The sequence below is a fragment of the Salvelinus alpinus genome, chromosome 14 (genome assembly GCF_045679555.1).
Source record: "Salvelinus alpinus chromosome 14, SLU_Salpinus.1, whole genome shotgun sequence".
NCBI classification, from domain to species: Eukaryota; Metazoa; Chordata; class Actinopteri; order Salmoniformes; family Salmonidae; genus Salvelinus; species Salvelinus alpinus.
This window is the reverse complement of record NC_092099.1, coordinates 53,215,893-53,236,210: the sequence shown is the minus strand read 5'-3', so window position 1 is coordinate 53,236,210 and position 20,318 is coordinate 53,215,893. Positions and strand designations below refer to the sequence as shown.

Below are 20,318 nucleotides of genomic sequence, written 5' to 3'. Positions count from 1 at the left end.
GTATGTCTGACTTCACCCCCGGCTTAACCCTAATCCTAGCTTCATGTCCACACCCCCGGCTTAACCCTAATCCTAGCTTCATGTCCACACCCCCGGCTTAACCCTAATCCTAGCTTCATGTCCACACCCCCGGTTTAACCCTAATCCTAGCTTCATGTCCACACCCCCGGCTTAACCCTAATCCTAGCTTCATGTCCACACCCCCGGCTTAACCCTAATCCTAGCTTCATGTCCACACCCCCGGCTTAACCCTAATCCTAGCTTCATGTCCACACCCCCGGCTTAACCCTAATCCTAGCTTCATGTCCACACCCCCGGCTTAACCCTAATCCTAGCTTCATGTCCACACCCCCGGTTTAACCCTAATCCTAGCTTCATGTCCACACCCCCGGCTTAACCCTAATCCTAGCTTCATGTCCACACCCCCGGCTTAACCCTAATCCTAGCTTCATGTCCACACCCCGGCTTAACCCTAACCCTAATCCTAGCTTCATGTCCACACCCCCGGCTTAACCCTAATCCTAGCTTCATGTCCACACCCCGGCACCTGTTCCACCATCCCATACCGCCATATTCACATAATTAACACTTTAACACAGGACATATGCATGCTTTCCACATAGGCAATACATATTTTATTTGTTACAGAGAGTGTACAGTAATTGTACAGTAATGTATATGGTGTAGTGAAACATTTCATTCCTTACAGATGGGTAAAACCAAATATAGAGGAAACCACTAGTGATATGATAACACACTGGAGGATTGATACTTAGAGGAAACCATTAATGATATGATAACACACTGGAGGGTTGATACTTAGAGAAAACCACTAGAGGTATGATAACACACTGGAAGTTTGATACTTAGAGGAAACCACTAGTGATATGATAACACACTGGAGGGTTGATACTTAGAGGAAACCACTAGTGATATGATAACACACTGGAGGATTGATACTTAGAGGAAACCACTAGAGATATGATAACACACTGGAGGGTTGATACTTAGAGAAAACCACTAGTGATATGATAACACACTGGAGGGTTGATACTTAGAGAAAACCACTAGAGGTATGATAACACACTGGAAGTTTGATACTTAGAGGAAACCACTAGTGATATGATAACACACTGGAGGATTGATACTTAGAGGAAACCACTAGAGATATGATAACACACTGGAGGATTGATACTTAGAGGAAACCACTAGTGAAATGATAACACACTGGAGGGTTGATACTTAGAGAAAACCACTAGAGGTATGATAACACACTGGAAGTTTGATACTTAGAGGAAACCACTAGTGATATGATAACACACTGGAGGATTGATACTTAGAGGAAACCACTAGAGATATGATAACACACTGGAGGATTGATACTTAGAGGAAACCACTAGTGAAATGATAACACACTGGAGGGTTGATACTTAGAGGAAACCACTAGTGATATGATAACACACTGGAGGGTTGATACCCTGTAATAACAGTATAATAACGCAGGATAGGAATTTCCTTAATCATGTAGAGACTCTTGTTATCCTTCATAATGCTCTGTTTGTTCCTTTAAGGACTCACCACTAACCTGTGCAGGGGACAGAAAACATGGACAGTAAACAGGAGTTCCAGTTCAAAACAGAAGGTGGCATTAGAGTCCCTTCCAACAGTATTTTTCAACTTGATAACAAGGTTGGAATGTTTGTTGAAATGGTCAAACTCACTACTGCTTTACATGTAAAGTCTTCTCAGAGCCAGAAAGGGTGAAACATAACATACATGGGTACATGCTTATGTCACCAATGATTTATATAAACAATATGTGAATATAATATTTGTCTATGAGTGCCACTCACACTGAGGAAGGTGTTAGATGTGGATGAGGAGGAGGAGGAGGACTGCACCAAGGCCCTCTGTACAGCAGAGGCAGCACCTCCTTTACCCTGCACAGACAGCCACCACTTCAACTTCTGGGCTGAAAGAGAACATTCAAAGAGGAGTTACAGGTCAGGGTCTGGGTTCTTACATAATTTGTTTCATAGCCTACTGTAAACACAAGTAAGGAATGGACAGTCTGACGTGAGAGAGGTAGAGGGAGACTGGCATAGTTGAGATGTGTTAACGAATAGTAGTGTACGATGAACACACACACACACAAAGACACACACAGACATACTATGCTTCCTGGAGTGGTCCACGGCCTTGAACGAGCCCAACATTGCAAACGGGTGGTAGGACAAGGTAAAGCGATGAACGATGGTGCTCTGTGGGAACAGACAAAGTCTTAAAGCCTTAATAGAAAAATCTATCTGATAGCTAATTAATGTCTTATAATTCAGTGATTCATACAGTGTGTACATACAGAGTAGCACTGCATGACACCAGTGCAGCACAGATCATTACAGACCAGATAAAACTGCACTGAGGCTGATGGCCTACTAACTACATGTTCAGTCAACACATATAATTATATTTTACACCCCTCATACTCCGTTCCCACACAGATATGTCTAGGCTGTAGGATTAGGCTATATGTCTAGGCCGTAGGATTAGGCTACATGTCTAGGCTGTAGGATTAGGCTACATGTCTAGGCTGTAGGATTAGGCTACATGTCTAGGCTGTAGGATTCAACTATATGTCTAGGCTGTAGGATTAGGCGATATGTCTAGGCTGTAGGACTAGGCTACATGGCTAGGCTGTAGGATTAGGCTACATTAGGAATAGGCTATATGTCTAGGCTGTAGGACTAGGCTACATGTCTAGGCTGTAGGACTAGGCTACATGTCTAGGCTGTAGGATTAGGCTACATGTCTAGGCTGTAGGATTAGGCTACATGTCTAGGCTGTAGGATTAGGCTACACGTCTAGGCTGTAGGATTAGGCTACACGTCTAGGCTGTAGGATTAGGCTACACGTCTAGGCTGTAGGATTAGGCTACACGTCTAGGCTGTAGGATTAGGCTACACGTCTAGGCTGTAGGATTAGGCTACATGTCTAGGCTGTAGGATTCGGCTACATGTCTAGGCTGTAGGATTAGGCTACAAGTCTAGGCTGTAGGATTAGGCTACATGTCTAGGCTGTAGGATTAGGCTACATGTCTTGGCTGTAGGATTAGGCTACATGTCTAGGCTGTAGGATTAAGCTATATGTCTAGGCTGTAGGATTAGACTATATTAGGAATAGGCTATATATCTAGGCTGTAGGATTAATCTATATGTCTAGGCTGTAGGATTAGGCTACATTGGGAATTGACTATATCTAGGCTGTAGGATTAAGCTATGCGTCTAGGCTGTAGGATTAGGCTACATGTCTAGGCTGTGGGATTAGGCTACATGTCTAGGCTGTAGGATTAGGCTACATGTCTAGGCTGTAGGATTAGGCTACATGTCTAGGCTGTAGGATTAGGCTACATGTCTAGGCTGTAGGATTAGGCTACATGTATAGGCTGTAGGATTAGGCTACATGTATAGGCTGTAGGATTAGGCTACATGTCTAGGCTGTAGGATTAAACTATATATCTAGGCTGTAGTATTAAGCTATATGTCTAGGCTGTAGGATTAGGCTACATGTATAGGCTGTAGGATTAGGCTACATGTCTAGGCTGTAGGATTAGGCTACATGTCTAGGCTGTAGGATTAAGCTATATGTCTAGGCTGTAGGATTAGACTACATGTCTAGGCTGTAGGATTAAGCTATATGTCTAGGCTGTAGGATTAGGCTACATGTCTAGGCTGTAGGATTAGGCTACATGTCTAGGCTGTAGGATTAAGCTATATGTCTAGGCTGTAGGATTAGGCTACATGTCTAGGCTGTAGGATTAAGCTATATGTCTAGGCTGTAGGATTAGACTACATTAGGAATAGGCTATATATCTGGGCTGTAGGATTAAGCTATGCGTCTAGGCTGTAGGATTAGGCTACATGTCTAGGCTGTATGGATTATTAAGCTATACACAGACTGTACAAAACATTAACAACATCTCTTTTCATGACATAGACTGACCAGGTGAAAGCTATGATGTCACTTGTTAAATCCAATGTCAAACAGTGTAGATGAAGGGGAGGTAAAACAGGTAAAAGAAAATAAAATTTAAGACTTGAGACAAGTTTAGGTTGTAGGTTTAGGCTATAACATTTGGCTATACTAGGTTATAAAATTAGGCTATACAAGGCTGTAAGATTAGGCTATACAAGGCTGTAAAATTAGGCTGTAGTAGGCTGTAAAATTAGGCTTTACTAGGCTATACGATTAGGCTATACAAGGCTGTAAAATTAGGCTATACTAGGCTGTAAAATTAGGATATACTAGGCTGTAAGATTAGGCTATACAAGGCTATAACATTAGGCTATACTAGGCTAAACTAGGCTATTGTCACACCCTGGCCTTAGTTATCTTTGTTTTCTTTATTATTTTAGTTAGGTCAGGGTGTGACATGGGGAATGTTTGTGTTTTGTCTCGTTTCGGGTGGTTATATGGAAAAGGGGGTGTTGGGTTTAGTGTATGGGTTTGTGTTGTGTGAATGTTTCTAGGTATGTCTATGGTTGAGTGAATGTTTCTAGGTATGTCTATGGTTGCCTGAGTGGTTCTCAATCAGAGACAGATGTCGTTCATTTGTCTCTGATTGGGAGCCATATTTTAGGCAGCCATAGGCATCATGTTTTTTTTGGGTCATTGTCTAGGTCTGTGTCTGTGTCTAGGTTGCATGTTTGCATTTTGTTCGGTTATAGCTTCACGGTCGTCTATTTGTTGTTTTGCTTCGTTCGATCATCTCCTAAATAAAGAGAAGATGTATTTTTCACACGCTGCGCCTTGGTCCTCTCTCTCTCCCTTGGACAATCGTGACAGAATGACCCAACCCTTCAGGACCAAGCAGCGTGAAAAGAGGGAACCAGAGCCAGTTGTGCGGATATTGGAGGTGAGCAACGGGAATGATACAGAGACTGTTAAGGATTTATTGAGGAGTTTGGAGGAGAGTGAAATGAGGGAGTTGCTGTGTTGGTGCGTGAGGCACGACATCCACCCGACAGAGCGTGTGCGGGATGTGATGTTACCTGAGTCAGTTCTCCATGCTCGTCCTGAGTTGCGTGCTAACCGTCTGGGAATGACAGTTCCACGAACTAGGTCTCCTGTGTGCCTCCCTAGTCCTGCTCCTTCTGTAGCACCTTCCCTTTCCAGCCCGGTACCACCAATTCCGGCACCACACACCAGGCTTCCAGTGTGTCTCCAGAGCCCTGTTCTTCCTCCACGCACTCGCCCTATGGTGCGTGTCTCCAGCCCGGTACCACCAGTGCCGGCACCACGCACTAGGCCTAATGTGCGTCTCCAGAGCCCTGTACGCACTGTTGCTTCTCCCCGCACTAGCCTTCAGGTGCGTGTCCCCAGCCCGGTACCACCAGTTCCGGCACCACGCACCAGGCCTATAGTGCGTCTCAGCCGGCCAGAGTCTGCCGTCTGCCCAGCGGCGCCAGAGCTGCCAGTCTGCCCCGAGCCGTCAGAGCTGCCAGTCTGCCCCGAGCCGTCAGAGCTGCCAGTCTGCCCCGAGCCGTCAGAGCTGCCAGTCTGCCCCGAGCCGTCAGAGCTGCCAGTCTGCCCCGAGCCGTCAGAGCTGCCAGTCTGCCCCGAGCCGTCAGAGCTGCCAGTCTGCCCCGAGTTGCCCGTCTGCCCCGAGCTGCCCGTCTGCCCCGAGCTGCCCGTCTGCCAAGCACCGTCAGAGTCACCCGTCTGCCCGGCGCCGTCAGAGTCACCCGTCTGCCCGGCGCCGTCTGAGTCACCCGTCTGCCCGGCGCCGTCTGAGTCACCCGTCTGCCCGGCGCCGTCTGAGTCACCCGTCTGCCCGGCGCCGTCTGAGTCACCCGTCTGCCCGGCGCCGTCTGAGTCACCCGTCTGCCCGGCGCCGTCTGAGTCACCCGTCTGCCCGGCGCCGTCTGAGTCACCCGTCTGCCCGGCGCCGTCTGAGCCACCCGTCTGCCCGGCGCCGTCTGAGTCACCCGTCTGCCCGGCGCCGTCTGAGTCACCCGTCTGCCCGGCGCCGTCTGAGTCACCCGTCTGCCCGGCGCCGTCTGAGTCACCCGTCTGCCCGGCGCCGTCTGAGTCACCCGTCTGCCCGGCGCCGTCTGAGTCACCCGTCTGCCCGGCGCCGTCTGAGCCACCCGTCTGCCCGGCGCCGTCTGAGCCACCCGTCTGCCCGGCGCCGTCTGAGCCACCCGTCTGCCCGGCGCCGTCTGAGCCACCCGTCTGCCCGGCGCCGTCTGAGCCACCCGTCTGCCCGGCGCCGTCTGAGCCACCCGTCTGCCCGGCGCCGTCTGAGCCACCCGTCTGCCCGGCGCCGTCTGAGCCACCCGTCTGCCCGGCGCCGTCTGAGCCACCCGTCTGCCCGGCGCCGTCTGAGCCACCCGTCTGCCCGGCGCCGTCTGAGTCACCCGTCTGCCCGGCGCCGTCTGAGTCACCCGTCTGCCCGGCGCCGTCTGAGTCACCCGTCTGCCCGGCGCCGTCTGAGTCACCCGTCTGCCCGGCGCCGTCTGAGTCACCCGTCTGCCCGGCGCCGTCTGAGTCACCCGGCGCCGTCTGAGTCACCCGTCTGCCCGGCGCCGTCTGAGTCACCCGTCTGCCCGGCGCCGTCTGAGTCACCCGTCTGCCCGGCGCCGTCTGAGTCACCCGTCTGCCCGGCGCCGTCTGAGTCACCCGTCTGCCCGGCGCCGCCTGAACTGCCCGTCTGCCATGAGCCTGCAAGGCCGCCCGTCTGCCATGAGCCTGCAAGGCCGCCCGTCTGCCATGAGCCTGCAAGGCCGCCCGTCTGCCATGAGCCTGCAAAGCCGCCCGTCTGCCATGAGCCTGCAAAGCCGCCCGTCTGCCATCAGCCTACAGAGTCGTCCGCCAAACAGGAGCCGCTAGAGCCTTCCGCCAGACAGGAGCCGCTAGAGCCTTCCGCCAGACAGGAGCCGCTAGAGCCTTCCGCCAGACAGGAGCCGCTAGAGCCTTCCGCCAGACAGGATCCGCCAGAGCCTTCCGCCAGACCGGATCCGCCAGAGCCTTCCGCCAGACCGGATCCGCCAGAGCCTTCCGCCAGACCGGATCCGCCAGAGCCGCCAGCCAGACCGGATCCGCCAGAGCCTTCCGCCAGACCGGATCCGCCAGAGCCGCCAACCAGACAGGACCGCCAGAGCCGCCAACCAGACAGGACCCGCCAGAGCCGCCAGTGAGCCATGAGCGTCCAGAACCGTCAGCCAGCCATGAGCGTCCAGAGCCGTCAGCCAGCCAGGAGCGTCCAGAGCCGTCAGCCAGCCAGGAGCGTCCAGAGCCGTCAGCCAGCCATGAGCGTCCAGAGCCGTCAGCCAGCCATGAGCGTCCAGAGCCGTCAGCCAGCCATGAGCGTCCAGAGCAGTCAGCCAGCCATGAGCGTCCAGAGCCGTCAGCCAGCCATGAGCGTCCAGAGCCGTCAGCCAGCCAGGAGCGTCCAGAGCCGTCAGCCAGCCAGGAGCGTCCAGAGCCGTCAGCCAGCCATGAGCGTCCAGAGCCGTCAGCCAGCCATGAGCGTCCAGAGTCGTCAGCCAGCCATGAGCGTCCAGAGCCGTCAGCCAGCCATGAGCGTCCAGAGCCGTCAGCCAGCCATGAGCGTCCAGAGCCGTCAGCCAGCCATGAGCGTCCAGAGCCGTCAGCCAGCCATGAGCGTCCAGAGCCGTTCGCCATCCAGAACTGCCCCTCAGTCCAGAGCTGTCTCTCTGTCCGGATCTGCCCTTCAGTCCGGAGTTGCCCCTCTATCCTGAGCTACCTCTCTATCCTGAGCTACCTCTCTATCCTGAGCTACCTCTCTGTCCTGAGCTATCCCTCTGTCCTGAGCTACCTCTTTGTCCTGAGCTACCTTGTCCCGGTGCTGCCCCTTAGTCCGGTGCTGCCCCTTAGTCCGGTGCTGCCCCTTAGTCCGGTGCTGCCCCTTAGTCCGGTGCTGCCCCTTAATCCAGTGGGGTTAAGTTGGAGGGTGGTCATTTGGAGGAGGCTACGTAAGCGGGTAGTGACTATGGTGGGGTGGGGACCACGACCTGTGCCGGAGCCGGCTATAAGATTAGGCTATAAGATTAGGCTATACTAGGCTATAAAATTAGGCTATAGTAGGCTATAATCTTAGGCTATAAGATTAGGCTATAAAATTAGGCTATACTAGGCTATAAAATTAGGCTATACGATTAGGCTATAAGATTAGGCTATACTAGGCTATAAGATTAGGCTATACTAGGGTATAAGATTAGGCTATACAAGGCTGTAAGATTAGGCTATACAAGGCTGTAAGATTAGGCTATACAAGCCTATAATCTTAGGCTATAAGATTAGGCTATAAAATTAGGCTATACTAGGCTATAAGATTAGGCTATACTAGGCTATAAAATTAGGCTATACTAGGCTATAAAATTAGGCTATAGTAGGCTATAATCTTAGGCTATAAGATTAGGCTATAAAATTAGGCTATACTAGGCTATAAAATTAGGCTATACGATTAGGCTATAAGATTAGGCTATACTAGGCTATAAAATTAGGCTATAGTAGGCTATAATCTTAGGCTATAAGATTAGGCTATAAAATTAGGCTATACTAGGCTATAAAATTAGGCTATATGATTAGGCTATAAGATTAGGCTATACTAGGCTATAAGATTAGGCTATACTAGGCTATAAGATTAGGCTATACTAGGGTATAAGATTAGGCTATACACGGCTGTAAGATTAGGCTATACAAGCCTATAATCTTAGGCTATAAGATTAGGCTATAAAATTAGGCTATAAGATTAGGCTATACTAGGCTATAAAATTAGGCTATACTAGGCTATAAAATTAGACTATAGTAGGCTATAATCTTAGGCTATAAGATTAGGCTATAAAATTAGGCTATACTAGGCTATAAATTAGGCTATACGATTAGGCTATAAGATTAGGCTATACTAGGCTATAAGATTAGGCTATACTAGGCTATAAGATTAGGCTATACTAGGGTATAAGATTAGGCTATAAGATTAGGCTATACTAGGCTATAAGATTAGGCTATACTAGGCTATAAGATTAGGCTATACTAGGCTATAAGATTAGGCTATACTAGGGTATAAGATTAGGCTATACACGGCTGTAAGATTAGGCTATACAAGCCTATAATCTTAGGCTATAAGATTAGGCTATAAAATTAGGCTATAAGATTAGGCTATACTAGGCTATAAAATTAGGCTATACTAGGCTATAAAATTAGACTATAGTAGGCTATAATCTTAGGCTATAAGATTAGGCTATAAAATTAGGCTATACTAGGCTATAAATTAGGCTATACGATTAGGCTATAAGATTAGGCTATACTAGGCTATAAAATTAGGCTATACGATTAGGCTATAAGATTAGGCTATACTAGGCTATAAGATTAGGCTATAAGATTAGGCTATACTAGGGTATAAGATTAGGCTATACAAGGCTGTAAGATTAGGCTATACAAGCCTATAATCTTAGGCTATAAGATTAGGCTATAAAATTAGGCTATACTAGGCTATAAGATTAGGCTATACTAGGCTATAAAATTAGGCTATAGTAGGCTATAATCTTAGGCTATAAGATTAGGCTATAAAATTAGGCTATACTAGGCTATAAAATTAGGCTATACTAGGCTATAAGATTAGGCTATACTAGGGTATAAGATTAGGCTATACAAGGCTGTAAGATTAGGCTATACTAGGCTGTACGATTAGGATATACTAGGCTGTAAGATTAGGCTATACAAGGCTGTAAGATTAGGCTATACAAGGCTCTAAGATTAGGATATACTAGGCTCTAAGATTAGGATATACTAGGCTATAAGATTAGGCTATACTAGGCTGTAAGATTAGGATATACTAGGCTGTAAGATTAGGCTATACAAGGCTGTAAGATTAGGATATACTAGGCTATAATATTAGGCTATACTAGGATTAGGCTACATGTCTAGGCTGAGGGATTAGACTATACTAGGAATAGGCTCTACTATGAGTAGGCTATACTAGAAGTAGGCTCTACTAGGAGTAGGCTCTACTATGAGTAGGCTCTACTATGAGTAGGCTGGTCTAGGAGTACGCTAGTCTAGGAGTAGGCTAGTCTAGGAGTAGGCTCTACTATGAGTAGGCTCTACTATGAGTAGGCTAGTCTAGGAGTAGGCTCTACTATGAGTAGGCTAGTCTAGGAGTAGGCTAGTCTAGGAGTAGGCTAGTCTAGGAGTAAGGTAGTCTAGGAGTAGGCTAGTCTAACACTAGGAGAGAGAAATGTGCAGCATTCTTAACTCAGTCTACCTTGGAATGCTGGTGGAGGTAAGCGGCAGATGGTTTGGTGCTGTAGAGGGCTAGAATGTCTTCTACAGGCAAGCTATTCTGGATCAGAGACGACAGCAGAACAGAGGTTAGAGCAGAGGGGGAGTATAGTTAGTAACAGTTAAATCACAGTAGTCATAAAGGGCCAGTTACATGGTCAACCCAGGGGAAAGGTCATGGACTAGGTAATGCTGCCCAGTTTGAAATATAAAGTATATACTGTTGCACCTGACTTAAGTCAAAGTTTAGCCGCAGAGGAGCAAGGCTATGGAGACTGGTGATTCATTGTGTAGTTACAAGGGAGGAGGTTATGTTATGCAGATGAATGAGGACCCAAAAGCGACGTAATAGTAACAGAGTCTTTATTCCAGTATAAAACAAATAATGATACTCCTGGATATAAATCAATGGAAATCCAAAACAGGAAACTGAAATCCTCTCGTCAATAGAGAGGAACGACTGGAGACGCGACCACAGACTGCAGGTCGCTTCAGGAAGGCACAGGCCGTAGCTGACATAGACACCTGCTCACACGCAGCATCTGAAGAAGGCAAAAGAACACGACAGGGCGGAACAAGACACAGGAACTGCAAACATCAAACAAGAATCCGACAAGGACAGGAGCGGAAAACAGAGGGAGAAATAGGGACTCTAATCAGAGGGCAAAATAGGGGACAGGTGTGAAAGAGTAAATGAGGTCGTAGGGAGAATGAGAAACAGCTGGGAGCATGAACGGAACGATAGAGAGAGAAAGAGAAAGAACCTAATAAGACCAGCAGAGGGAAGCACAGGGACAAGACATGATCAAAGACAAAACATGACAGTACCCCCCCACTCACCGAGCGCCTCCTGGCGCACTCGAGGAGGAACCCTGGCGGCAACGAAGGAAATCATCGATCAACGAACGGTCCAGCACGTCCCGAGATGGAACCCAACTCCTCTCCTCAGGACCGTAACCCTCCCAATCCACTAAGTACTGGTGACCACGTCCCCGAGAACGCATGTCCATGATCTTCCGTACCTTGTAAATAGGAGCGCCCTCGACAAGGACGGGGGGGGGGGAGGGAAGACGAACGGGGGCGCGAAGAAAAGGCTTGACACAGGAGACATGGAAGACAGGGTGGACGCGACGAAGATGTTGCGGAAGAAGCAGTCGCACAGCGACAGGATTGACGACCTGAGAGACACGGAACGGACCAATGAACCGCGGAGTCAACTTGCGAGAAGCTGTCGTAAGGGGAAGGTTACGAGTGGAAAGCCACACTCTCTGACCGCGACAATACCTAGGACTCTTAATCCTACGCTTATTGGCGGCTCTCACAGTCTGCGCCCTGTAACGGCAAAGTGCAGACCTGACCCTCCTCCAGGTGCGCTCACAACGTTGGACAAAAGCCTGAGCGGAGGGAACGCTGGACTCGGCGAGCTGGGACGAAAACAGAGGAGGCTGGTAGCCAAGACTACTCTGAAACGGGGACAGCCCGGTAGCAGACGAAGGAAGCGAGTTGTGAGCGTACTCAGCCCAGGGGAGCTGTTCTGCCCAAGACGCAGGGTTTCGAAACGAAAGGCTGCGTAAAATGCGACCAATCGACTGATTGGCCCTTTCTGCTTGACCGTTAGACTGGGGATGAAACCCGGAAGAGAGACTGACGGAAGCACCAATCAAACGACAGAACTCCCTCCAAAACTGTGACGTGAATTGCGGACCTCTGTCTGAAACGGCGTCTAACGGGAGGCCATGAATTCTGAACACATTCTCAATGATGATTTGTGCCGTCTCCTTAGCGGAAGGAAGCTTAGCGAGGGGAATGAAATGTGCCGCCTTAGAGAACCTATCGATAACCGTAAGAATCACAGTCTTCCCCGCAGACGAAGGCAGACCGGTAATAAAGTCTAAGGCGATGTGAGACCATGGTCGAGAAGGAATGGGAAGCGGTCTGAGACGACCGGCAGGAGGAGAGTTACCTGACTTAGTCTGCGCGCAGTCCGAACAAGCAGCCACGAAACGACGCGTGTCCCGCTCCTGAGTAGGCCACCAAAACCGCTGGCGAATAGAAGCAAGCGTACCCCGAACGCCGGGGTGGCCAGCTAACTTGGCAGAGTGAGCCCACTGAAGAACAGCCAGACGAGTAGAGACAGGAACGAACAGAAGGTTACTAGGACAAGCGCGCGGCGACGCAGTGTGAGTGAGTGCTTGCTTTACCTGTCTCTCAATTCCCCAGACAGTCAACCCGACAACACGCCCTTCAGGGAGAATCCCCTCGGGGTCGGTAGAAGCCACAGAAGAACTAAAGAGACGGGATAAGGCATCAGGCTTGGTGTTCTTATTTCCCGGACGATAGGAAATCACGAACTCGAAACGAGCGAAAAACAACGCCCAACGAGCTTGACGTGCATTAAGTCGTTTGGCCGAACGGATGTACTCAAGGTTCTTATGGTCAGTCCAAACGACAAAAGGGACGGTCGCCCCCTCCAACCACTGTCGCCATTCGCCTATGGCTAAGCGGATGGCGAGCAGTTCGCGGTTACCCACATCATAGTTGCGTTCCGATGGCGACAGGCGATGAGAAAAGTAAGCGCAAGGATGGACCTTATCGTCAGACTGGAAGCGCTGAGACAGAATGGCTCCCACGCCCACCTCTGAAGCGTCAACCTCGACAATGAATTGTTTAGTGACGTCAGGAGTAACAAGGATAGGAGCGGATGTAAAACGCTTCTTGAGGAGATCAAAAGCTCCCTGGGCGGAACCGGACCACTTAAAGCAAGTCTTGACAGAAGTCAGAGCGGTGAGAGGGGCAGCCACTTGACCGAAATTACGAATGAAACGCCGATAGAAATTAGCGAAACCGAGAAAACGCTGCAACTCGACACGTGACTTAGGGACGGGCCAATCGCTGACAGCCTGGACCTTAGCGGGATCCATCTGAATGCCTTCAGCGGAAATAACAGAACCGAGAAAAGTGACAGAGGAGACATGAAAGGCGCACTTCTCAGCCTTCACGTAGAGACAATTCTCTAAAAGGCGCTGGAGTACACGTCGAACGTGCTGAACATGAATCTCGAGTGACGGTGAAAAAATCAGGATATCGTCAAGGTAAACGAAAACAAAAATGTTCAGCATGTCTCTCAGTACATCATTAACTAATGCCTGAAAGACAGCTGGAGCATTAGCGAGACCGAACGGCAGAACCCGGTATTCAAAATGCCCTAACGGAGTGTTAAACGCCGTTTTCCACTCGTCCCCCTCTCTGATGCGTACGAGATGGTAAGCGTTACGAAGGTCCAACTTAGTAAAGCACCTGGCTCCCTGCAAAATCTCGAAGGCTGACGACATAAGGGGAAGCGGATAACGATTCTTAACCGTTATGTCATTCAGCCCTCGATAATCCACGCAGGGGCGCAGAGTACCGTCCTTCTTCTTAACAAAGAAAAATCCCGCTCCGGCGGGAGAGGAAGAAGGCACCACGGTACCGGCGTCGAGAGAAACAGACAGATAATCCTCGAGAGCCTTACGTTCGGGAGCCGACAGAGAGTATAGTCTACCCCGAGGGGGAGTGGTCCCCGGAAGGAGATCAATACAACAATCATACGACCGGTGAGGAGGAAGGGAGCTGGCTCTGGACCGACTGAAGACCGTGCGCAGATCATGATATTCCTCCGGCACTCCTGTCAAATCACCAGGTTCCTCCTGAGTAGAGGGGACAGAAGACACAGGAGGGATAGCAGACATTAAACACTTCACATGACAAGAAACGTTCCAGGATAGAATAGAATTACTAGACCAATTAATAGAAGGATTATGACAAACTAGCCAGGGATGACCCAAAACAACAGGTGTAAAAGGTGAACGAAAAATCAAAAAGGAAATGGTCTCACTGTGGTTACCAGATACTGTGAGGGTTAAAGGTAGTGTCTCACATCTGATACTGGGGAGAAGACTACCATCTAAGGCGAACATGGGCGTGGGCTTCCCTAACTGTCTGAGAGGAATGTCATGTTTCCGAGCCCATGCTTCGTCCATAAAACAACCCTCAGCCCCTGAGTCTATCAAAGCACTGCAGGAAGCAGCCGAACCGGTCCAGCGTAGATGGACCGACAAGGTAGTACAGGATCTTGATGGAGAGACCTGAGTAGTAGCGCTCACCAGTAGCCCTCCGCTTACTGATGAGCTCTGGCTTTTACTGGACATGACATGACAAAATGTCCAGCAGAACCGCAATAGAGGCAAAGGCGGTTGGTGATTCTCCGTTCCCTCTCCTTAGTCGAGATGCGAATACCTCCCAGCTGCATGGGCCCAGTCTCTGAGCCGGTGGGAGGAGATGGTTGAGATGCGGAGAGGGGAAGCACCGTTAACGCGAGCTCTCTTCCACGAGCTCGATGACGAAGATCTATCCGTCGTTCTATGCGGATGGCGAGTGCAATCAAAGAGTCCACGCTGGAAGGAACCTCCCGGGAGAGAATCTCATCCTTAACCTCAGCGTGAAGTCCCTCCAGAAAACGAGCGAGCAACGCCGGCTCGTTCCAGTCACTGGAGGCAGCAAGAGTGCGAAACTCTATAGAGTAATCCGTTATGGATCGATCACCTTGACATAGGGAAGCCAGGGCCCTGGAAGCCTCCTTCCCAAAAACTGAACGATCAAAAACCCGTATCATCTCCTCTTTAAAGCTCTGATAATCGTTAGAACACTCAGCCCTTGCCTCCCAGATAGCTGTGCCCCACTCCCGAGCCCGACCAGTAAGGAGTGATATGACGTAAGCGATCCGAGCTCTCTCTCTTGAGTACGTGTTGGGCTGGAGAGAGAACACAATATCACACTGGGTGAGAAAGGAGCGACACTCAGTGGGCTGCCCAGAGTAACATGGTGGGTTATTAACCCTAGGTTCCGGAGACTCGGAAGACCAGGAAGTAGCTGGTGGCACGAGACGAAGACTCTGAAACTGTCCAGAGAGATCGGAGACCTGAGCGGCCAGGGTCTCAACGGCATGACGAGCAGCAAACAATTCCTGCTCGTGTCTGCCGAGCATAGCTCCCTGGAACTCGACGGCAGTGTTGAGAGAATCCGTAGTCGCTGGGTCCATTCTTGGTCGGATTCTTCTGTTATGCAGATGAATGAGGACCCAAAAGCGACGTAATAGTAACAGAGTCTTTATTCCAGTATAAAACAAATAATGATACTCCTGGATATAAATCAATGGAAATCCAAAACAGGAAACTGAAATCCTCTCGTCAATAGAGAGGAACGACTGGAGACGCGACCACAGACTGCAGGTCGCTTCAGGAAGGCACAGGCCGTAGCTGACATAGACACCTGCTCACACGCAGCATCTGAAGAAGGCAAAAGAACACGACAGGGCGGAACAAGACACAGGAACTGCAAACATCAAACAAGAATCCGACAAGGACAGGAGCGGAAAACAGAGGGAGAAATAGGGACTCTAATCAGAGGGCAAAATAGGGGACAGGTGTGAAAGAGTAAATGAGGTCGTAGGGAGAATGAGAAACAGCTGGGAGCATGAACGGAACGATAGAGAGAGAAAGAGAAAGAACCTAATAAGACCAGCAGAGGGAAGCACAGGGACAAGACATGATCAAAGACAAAACATGACAGGTTAACCTAAAGCTCATATTAAATACAACAGACAACCATCAGATTCAGTTCCAACAGCCCTACAACCACTTTAATGGTCATTGACACTATGGACTGAGCCGTGGTAGTAGACTCCCCAACTCTGCCAAACGCCTCTTTGGAAACTGGTCATTCGTACTTTAAGTAACAAGGGAAAGGTCTAAGGGTCGTTGACACAACAGACTGAACCGTGTTAGACTCCCAAGCCCCTGGCATTCCTCAGTTCCCCGGCTACTCACCAGGATCATCCCAGCGAAGGAAGAGAGGATCATTGCCTCTCTTTCAAGAAGGTTGGGGTACTGCACATTATACCCTGGGCTACCCACTCCACTACAGGGAACAACAAAGTCAAACAAGGTTTTATTTATAAAACCATTTTTATATTATCAGTGGTCATAAAGTGATTTACAGTAACCTGGCATGCTAAACCAATATATTAGGTAGAGGTCAGCAGAACTCTTCAGGTCTCTGACAAGGTTACCCAACACAGGTGTGGTTCACAGAACCAGCTCCATTTACACAAGGTCTCAGACAAGGTTACTCAAGACATGACACGAGACATGACAGTTATGACATAATTAAGTGTTGTTGTGTTTAGAAGTCATTGTTTCATCAATGTACTTACACGACGTCTCTGTCTATCACGTCATGCCCCTCCTCTTTCTCCAGCCACCAAAGCGCAACACTTATGGCCAAGTCATAATGAGCCTGGAAGCACAAAGTACAGGGCTCCTAACAATGTTGAAATAATCATATAAACACAACCAGTGGACAGTTAACTGTATAAAACATCCCAAATGAAAGATGCACTGGGGGTTTGTACAGACAGTGGCAAGTCAAATTCAAAGACCTTCAAGTACTTTTTCAAGGACCATCCATTTGTAATAGTTAATATTATGCAATTGTTTCTAGTTTCCACCAGCTGGCATATCGCCACAACCTCATAAAAAAATAAAAACTAACTCAGTAGGCATCACTACCTGACAAGTTCTCCTCAATATTACGTTGCTACATACATGAGTGGTAAATCAGTACTTCTGATGTTGTAATTTTAGTAGTGATAAGCAGAGTTTGGGGTCATGCCTACTGGTATTACTACACAATTCCAGCTTAATTGCTGTTTTTATTGGGCATTTGGAGAATCTACTACTACTACAAAAAACCGTCTCGCTTCCGGCCGGGGGAAGGGTGGGATGTGTGAACCGCTGACGCTTAATAAAGCAGAATATCGCGGGCGCCTGGTGGAGGAGTGGATTGGCAAAAATGCTCTGGAGGTTGTTGCAGAAAAAAAGTCACAATGTAGAACTGGCGCCAGCGCAGGATGCTGCGTTGTGTCTTTCCCCCTATGGCTCTTCAAGGCCGATTCACCCATGCTCGCAATGTCAAAGTCTGACGCATTTTTTTGCACCTTATACGGTGTGGGTTGGTAGGGTCCAGTGATGTAGTGGTGAAAAGGTGGGTAAACTATACTGAACAAAAATATAAAACGCAACATGTAAAGTGTTGGTGCTATGTTTCATGAGCTGAAATAAAATATCCAAGAAATGTTCCAAAAGCACAAAAGCCATAATTGAATATACATTTGCCCGTGTTGATGATACATTTACTAGAAGAGTGAGACCAAGTTGAGATGCTGGACCAGGTGGATAAGGTATGATATAAGGCAGTTTATTAAAGTGTAAAGATATCTGAAATAGCGTGCACGGACCCTTTCATCAAGCTCAAATGGAACTCTCTGAAAGAAGCCCAGATAACAGAGTGCATAGACATTTTATACAAAGATAGAAAGTAGGTTGAGTCTGGAAGTTCTTGTCCTCTGGTTGGTCCTGATGAGTTGGGCGAGGTCCCCTTCAGGCTAGTATCACTGTCTCATTGGCTCTGAGTAGATTTCTTTGTCTTCAGAAATGTTCAGCTAAAACAGGAGATTAGGTGTGTGCGTAGATGTTCCTATTTTGACATTTCTGTGTGTCTCTGTAAAATGTTCAGACTGAAGAGGAGTTTTTGTGTGTGCGTAGATGTTCCTGTCTTATCTGTGTTTATGAAAGGTTTACGTCAGCCCTCTGTCCTTGGGTATGTGTGTGTCTCAGTTTCTCGTGATATGCAGTACCAGGCACCCCTTTTCTTATCAGTCTTTATGAAAAGGCCTGTGTCAGCCATCTGTCTCTGGGTGTGTGTGGGTCTCCGTATCTGCTTTTGAGTTTGTGAGAAACCCTGTTTGGAAAGAAGTTAGTTATAACAATGTAATAGCAAATATGCTTGTGTTATAATAAATGATATTTATTACATTATTATTATAAATGATATTTATTACACCCGACATTTTAGCTATCGATTTGATGTTTTGCTGGCCTAATCAGTCAGTTCTGTACCTGCCTGGCAGTGGGTGGAATGAGCGTGCTGGCCTGGCATCAAGCGCGAAACACGTGATGAAATTTAAATTTGGTAGTCTGCCTGGAAATTAATTCGCAAGACCAATACATTTTTCTAATATTTTTTATAAACATATTTGCTCATTATCTGTTCTCCTCTCATTTCAATTCAAGTACTTTTCAAATACCGACTTGAGATAATGTCTGATTTTCAGTGCCAAATTCAAGTACTTGGAAGTACCTTGTGCGAACCCTGTGCAGCACCCCAGGAGTTTAAGTACAGCAAATTAGTAACACATATGAATTGCAAAAAATAAAGCAATTAAATGGGGACCGCTTTTGCCTAATGCGCACCACTATTAAAATGACTGGTTGAAATTATGCAAAAGTTGGAGAGTGCATCTTTGACTGCTGGATTGGGATGGTACACTCCAGAACAATGTGTTGAGACTCCTACCAGGTCATCCAGCATGGTAGTGGATCCCTTCCCCTTGGGGTCAAAGCCATTCTCTCTCAGTTTCTGACCAATGTAATTTCCCCTGTTCAAAACATAAAACTCTTAGGCTCCTGAGGAAGAAAAAAAAGCCATTTCATTTCCTCTACCTATACTATGTCGTTGCTCTACATCTATAATGGCATCATCCACAGAAAGCAACTCACAGAAGGGCCTTCATGTCTCTTCTCAGTCGCATTGTCTCCATTTCTCTGAGCTAGCGCTAATCATGCACATGAAGAGGGATAAGTCCTTGGCGGTCCACTAGCCTACACAGAACTAGGTTTGGAAATACAATGTAAAGGTGCTCAATAGAAAAGGGTAGCCTGGTCACAGATCTGTTTGTGCCGTCTTGTGTTTCAATGACCATAGGAGTTGGCATGACAACACAAACAGATCTTTGGGACCAGGGTAGGAAAAAGGAGGAAGTTGCATTCTAGATAAAGGATCGGTATGGAGAGAAATGAACAGGTAATGATAAAGCATGATAGTGCAAGTCTATTTGCTTAATTACCTCAACTGGGGTTAATTTGCCACAGTAAGACATAGTGCATGCTGCAGGGCAGTCTTGAACCAGACACCTCTCTGGCCCCACACAGAGGCCACGGAATGTGACAAGCTAGCAGAACACACATTTGGTCAACCAAGCTTTTTATTAAAGCAGCCTAATCACAGAAGGTGTTTGTAAAATGGTGAAGTGCTAAAGCAAGGCAACAGCAAGGGGGTTATACTGTAAGTAGGACTAGACTTATTTTGCTAATGCTTTGGCCTCGCAACCTTTTTCCACGACTCATCTCCAAAATGAGATGTTGACCTAAGTAGGTCACCGTTGATTTACGTAATATTTTATGTAGCCTGTGCCTGGTGAAATAGGGTCTTATTCGAATCCGAATGATATGATCAAATTGGTGTTCTAAGCAATGCATTCAATCCACATTTGTTACAAAGAAAGACGTTAATTGTAAAGCAATCGGTACTCACCACACACATACAAAATTCTGGATTCTCACCCAAGAATAGCAGTACTACTCCAAATAGCAGTGTAGCACAAAATCACAAACAACCTTTCAAGTAAACCCTAAAAACGCACCTGTCTGTAGGAAGGCTGTGTACAGTAGAGGCAGAGGGGAGCAGACATAAAACCACGATCCTCTCAGCTGAACAGCCTACTCTGAATAATTCAAACAGGGCCTCCAGTCAGTAACTCCAACAACACGGGTCCAGATTATGTTAGAAACAAAAGGAGAGGTGCATTGGTCAGCACTTAACCATAATATGATACAGCCATACAGTGAATTAGCAGATGGTACAGTCCATCACCTAAGGATGAGTTGAACACCCATGCAATAGCTAATTGACCCAAGTCATTAAAAAACATTATCAAACTATACATCTACATGTTGGCTTATTTAAGTATTTATTCCTTCGTGAATATAATAAAAGGGGGTGCTAAATCAACAAAGGACATTTAAAAATATATATTATTTGAAAACATAGGGGAAAACAAAACAGGTACTAGAAACATCTCT

At 47.8% G+C, this 20,318-nt stretch overlaps 1 protein-coding gene across 1 annotated transcript; it reads right to left on the bottom strand.

The window, feature by feature from the left end:
- Positions 1 to 897: 897 nt before the first annotated feature.
- Positions 898 to 18,829, bottom strand: LOC139539069 (uncharacterized protein C2orf80-like). Its single transcript, XM_071341792.1, has 7 exons — positions 18,754 to 18,829; positions 16,553 to 16,635; positions 16,167 to 16,257; positions 10,286 to 10,363; positions 2,174 to 2,261; positions 1,854 to 1,972; positions 898 to 1,585 (listed from the first exon to the last, which is right to left on the bottom strand). The coding sequence occupies exons 1-7, from the start codon at positions 18,766 to 18,768 to the stop codon at positions 1,538 to 1,540; spliced, it is 522 nt and encodes a 173-aa protein (XP_071197893.1). The 5' UTR covers positions 18,769 to 18,829; the 3' UTR covers positions 898 to 1,537.
- Positions 18,830 to 20,318: the final 1,489 nt, after the last annotated feature.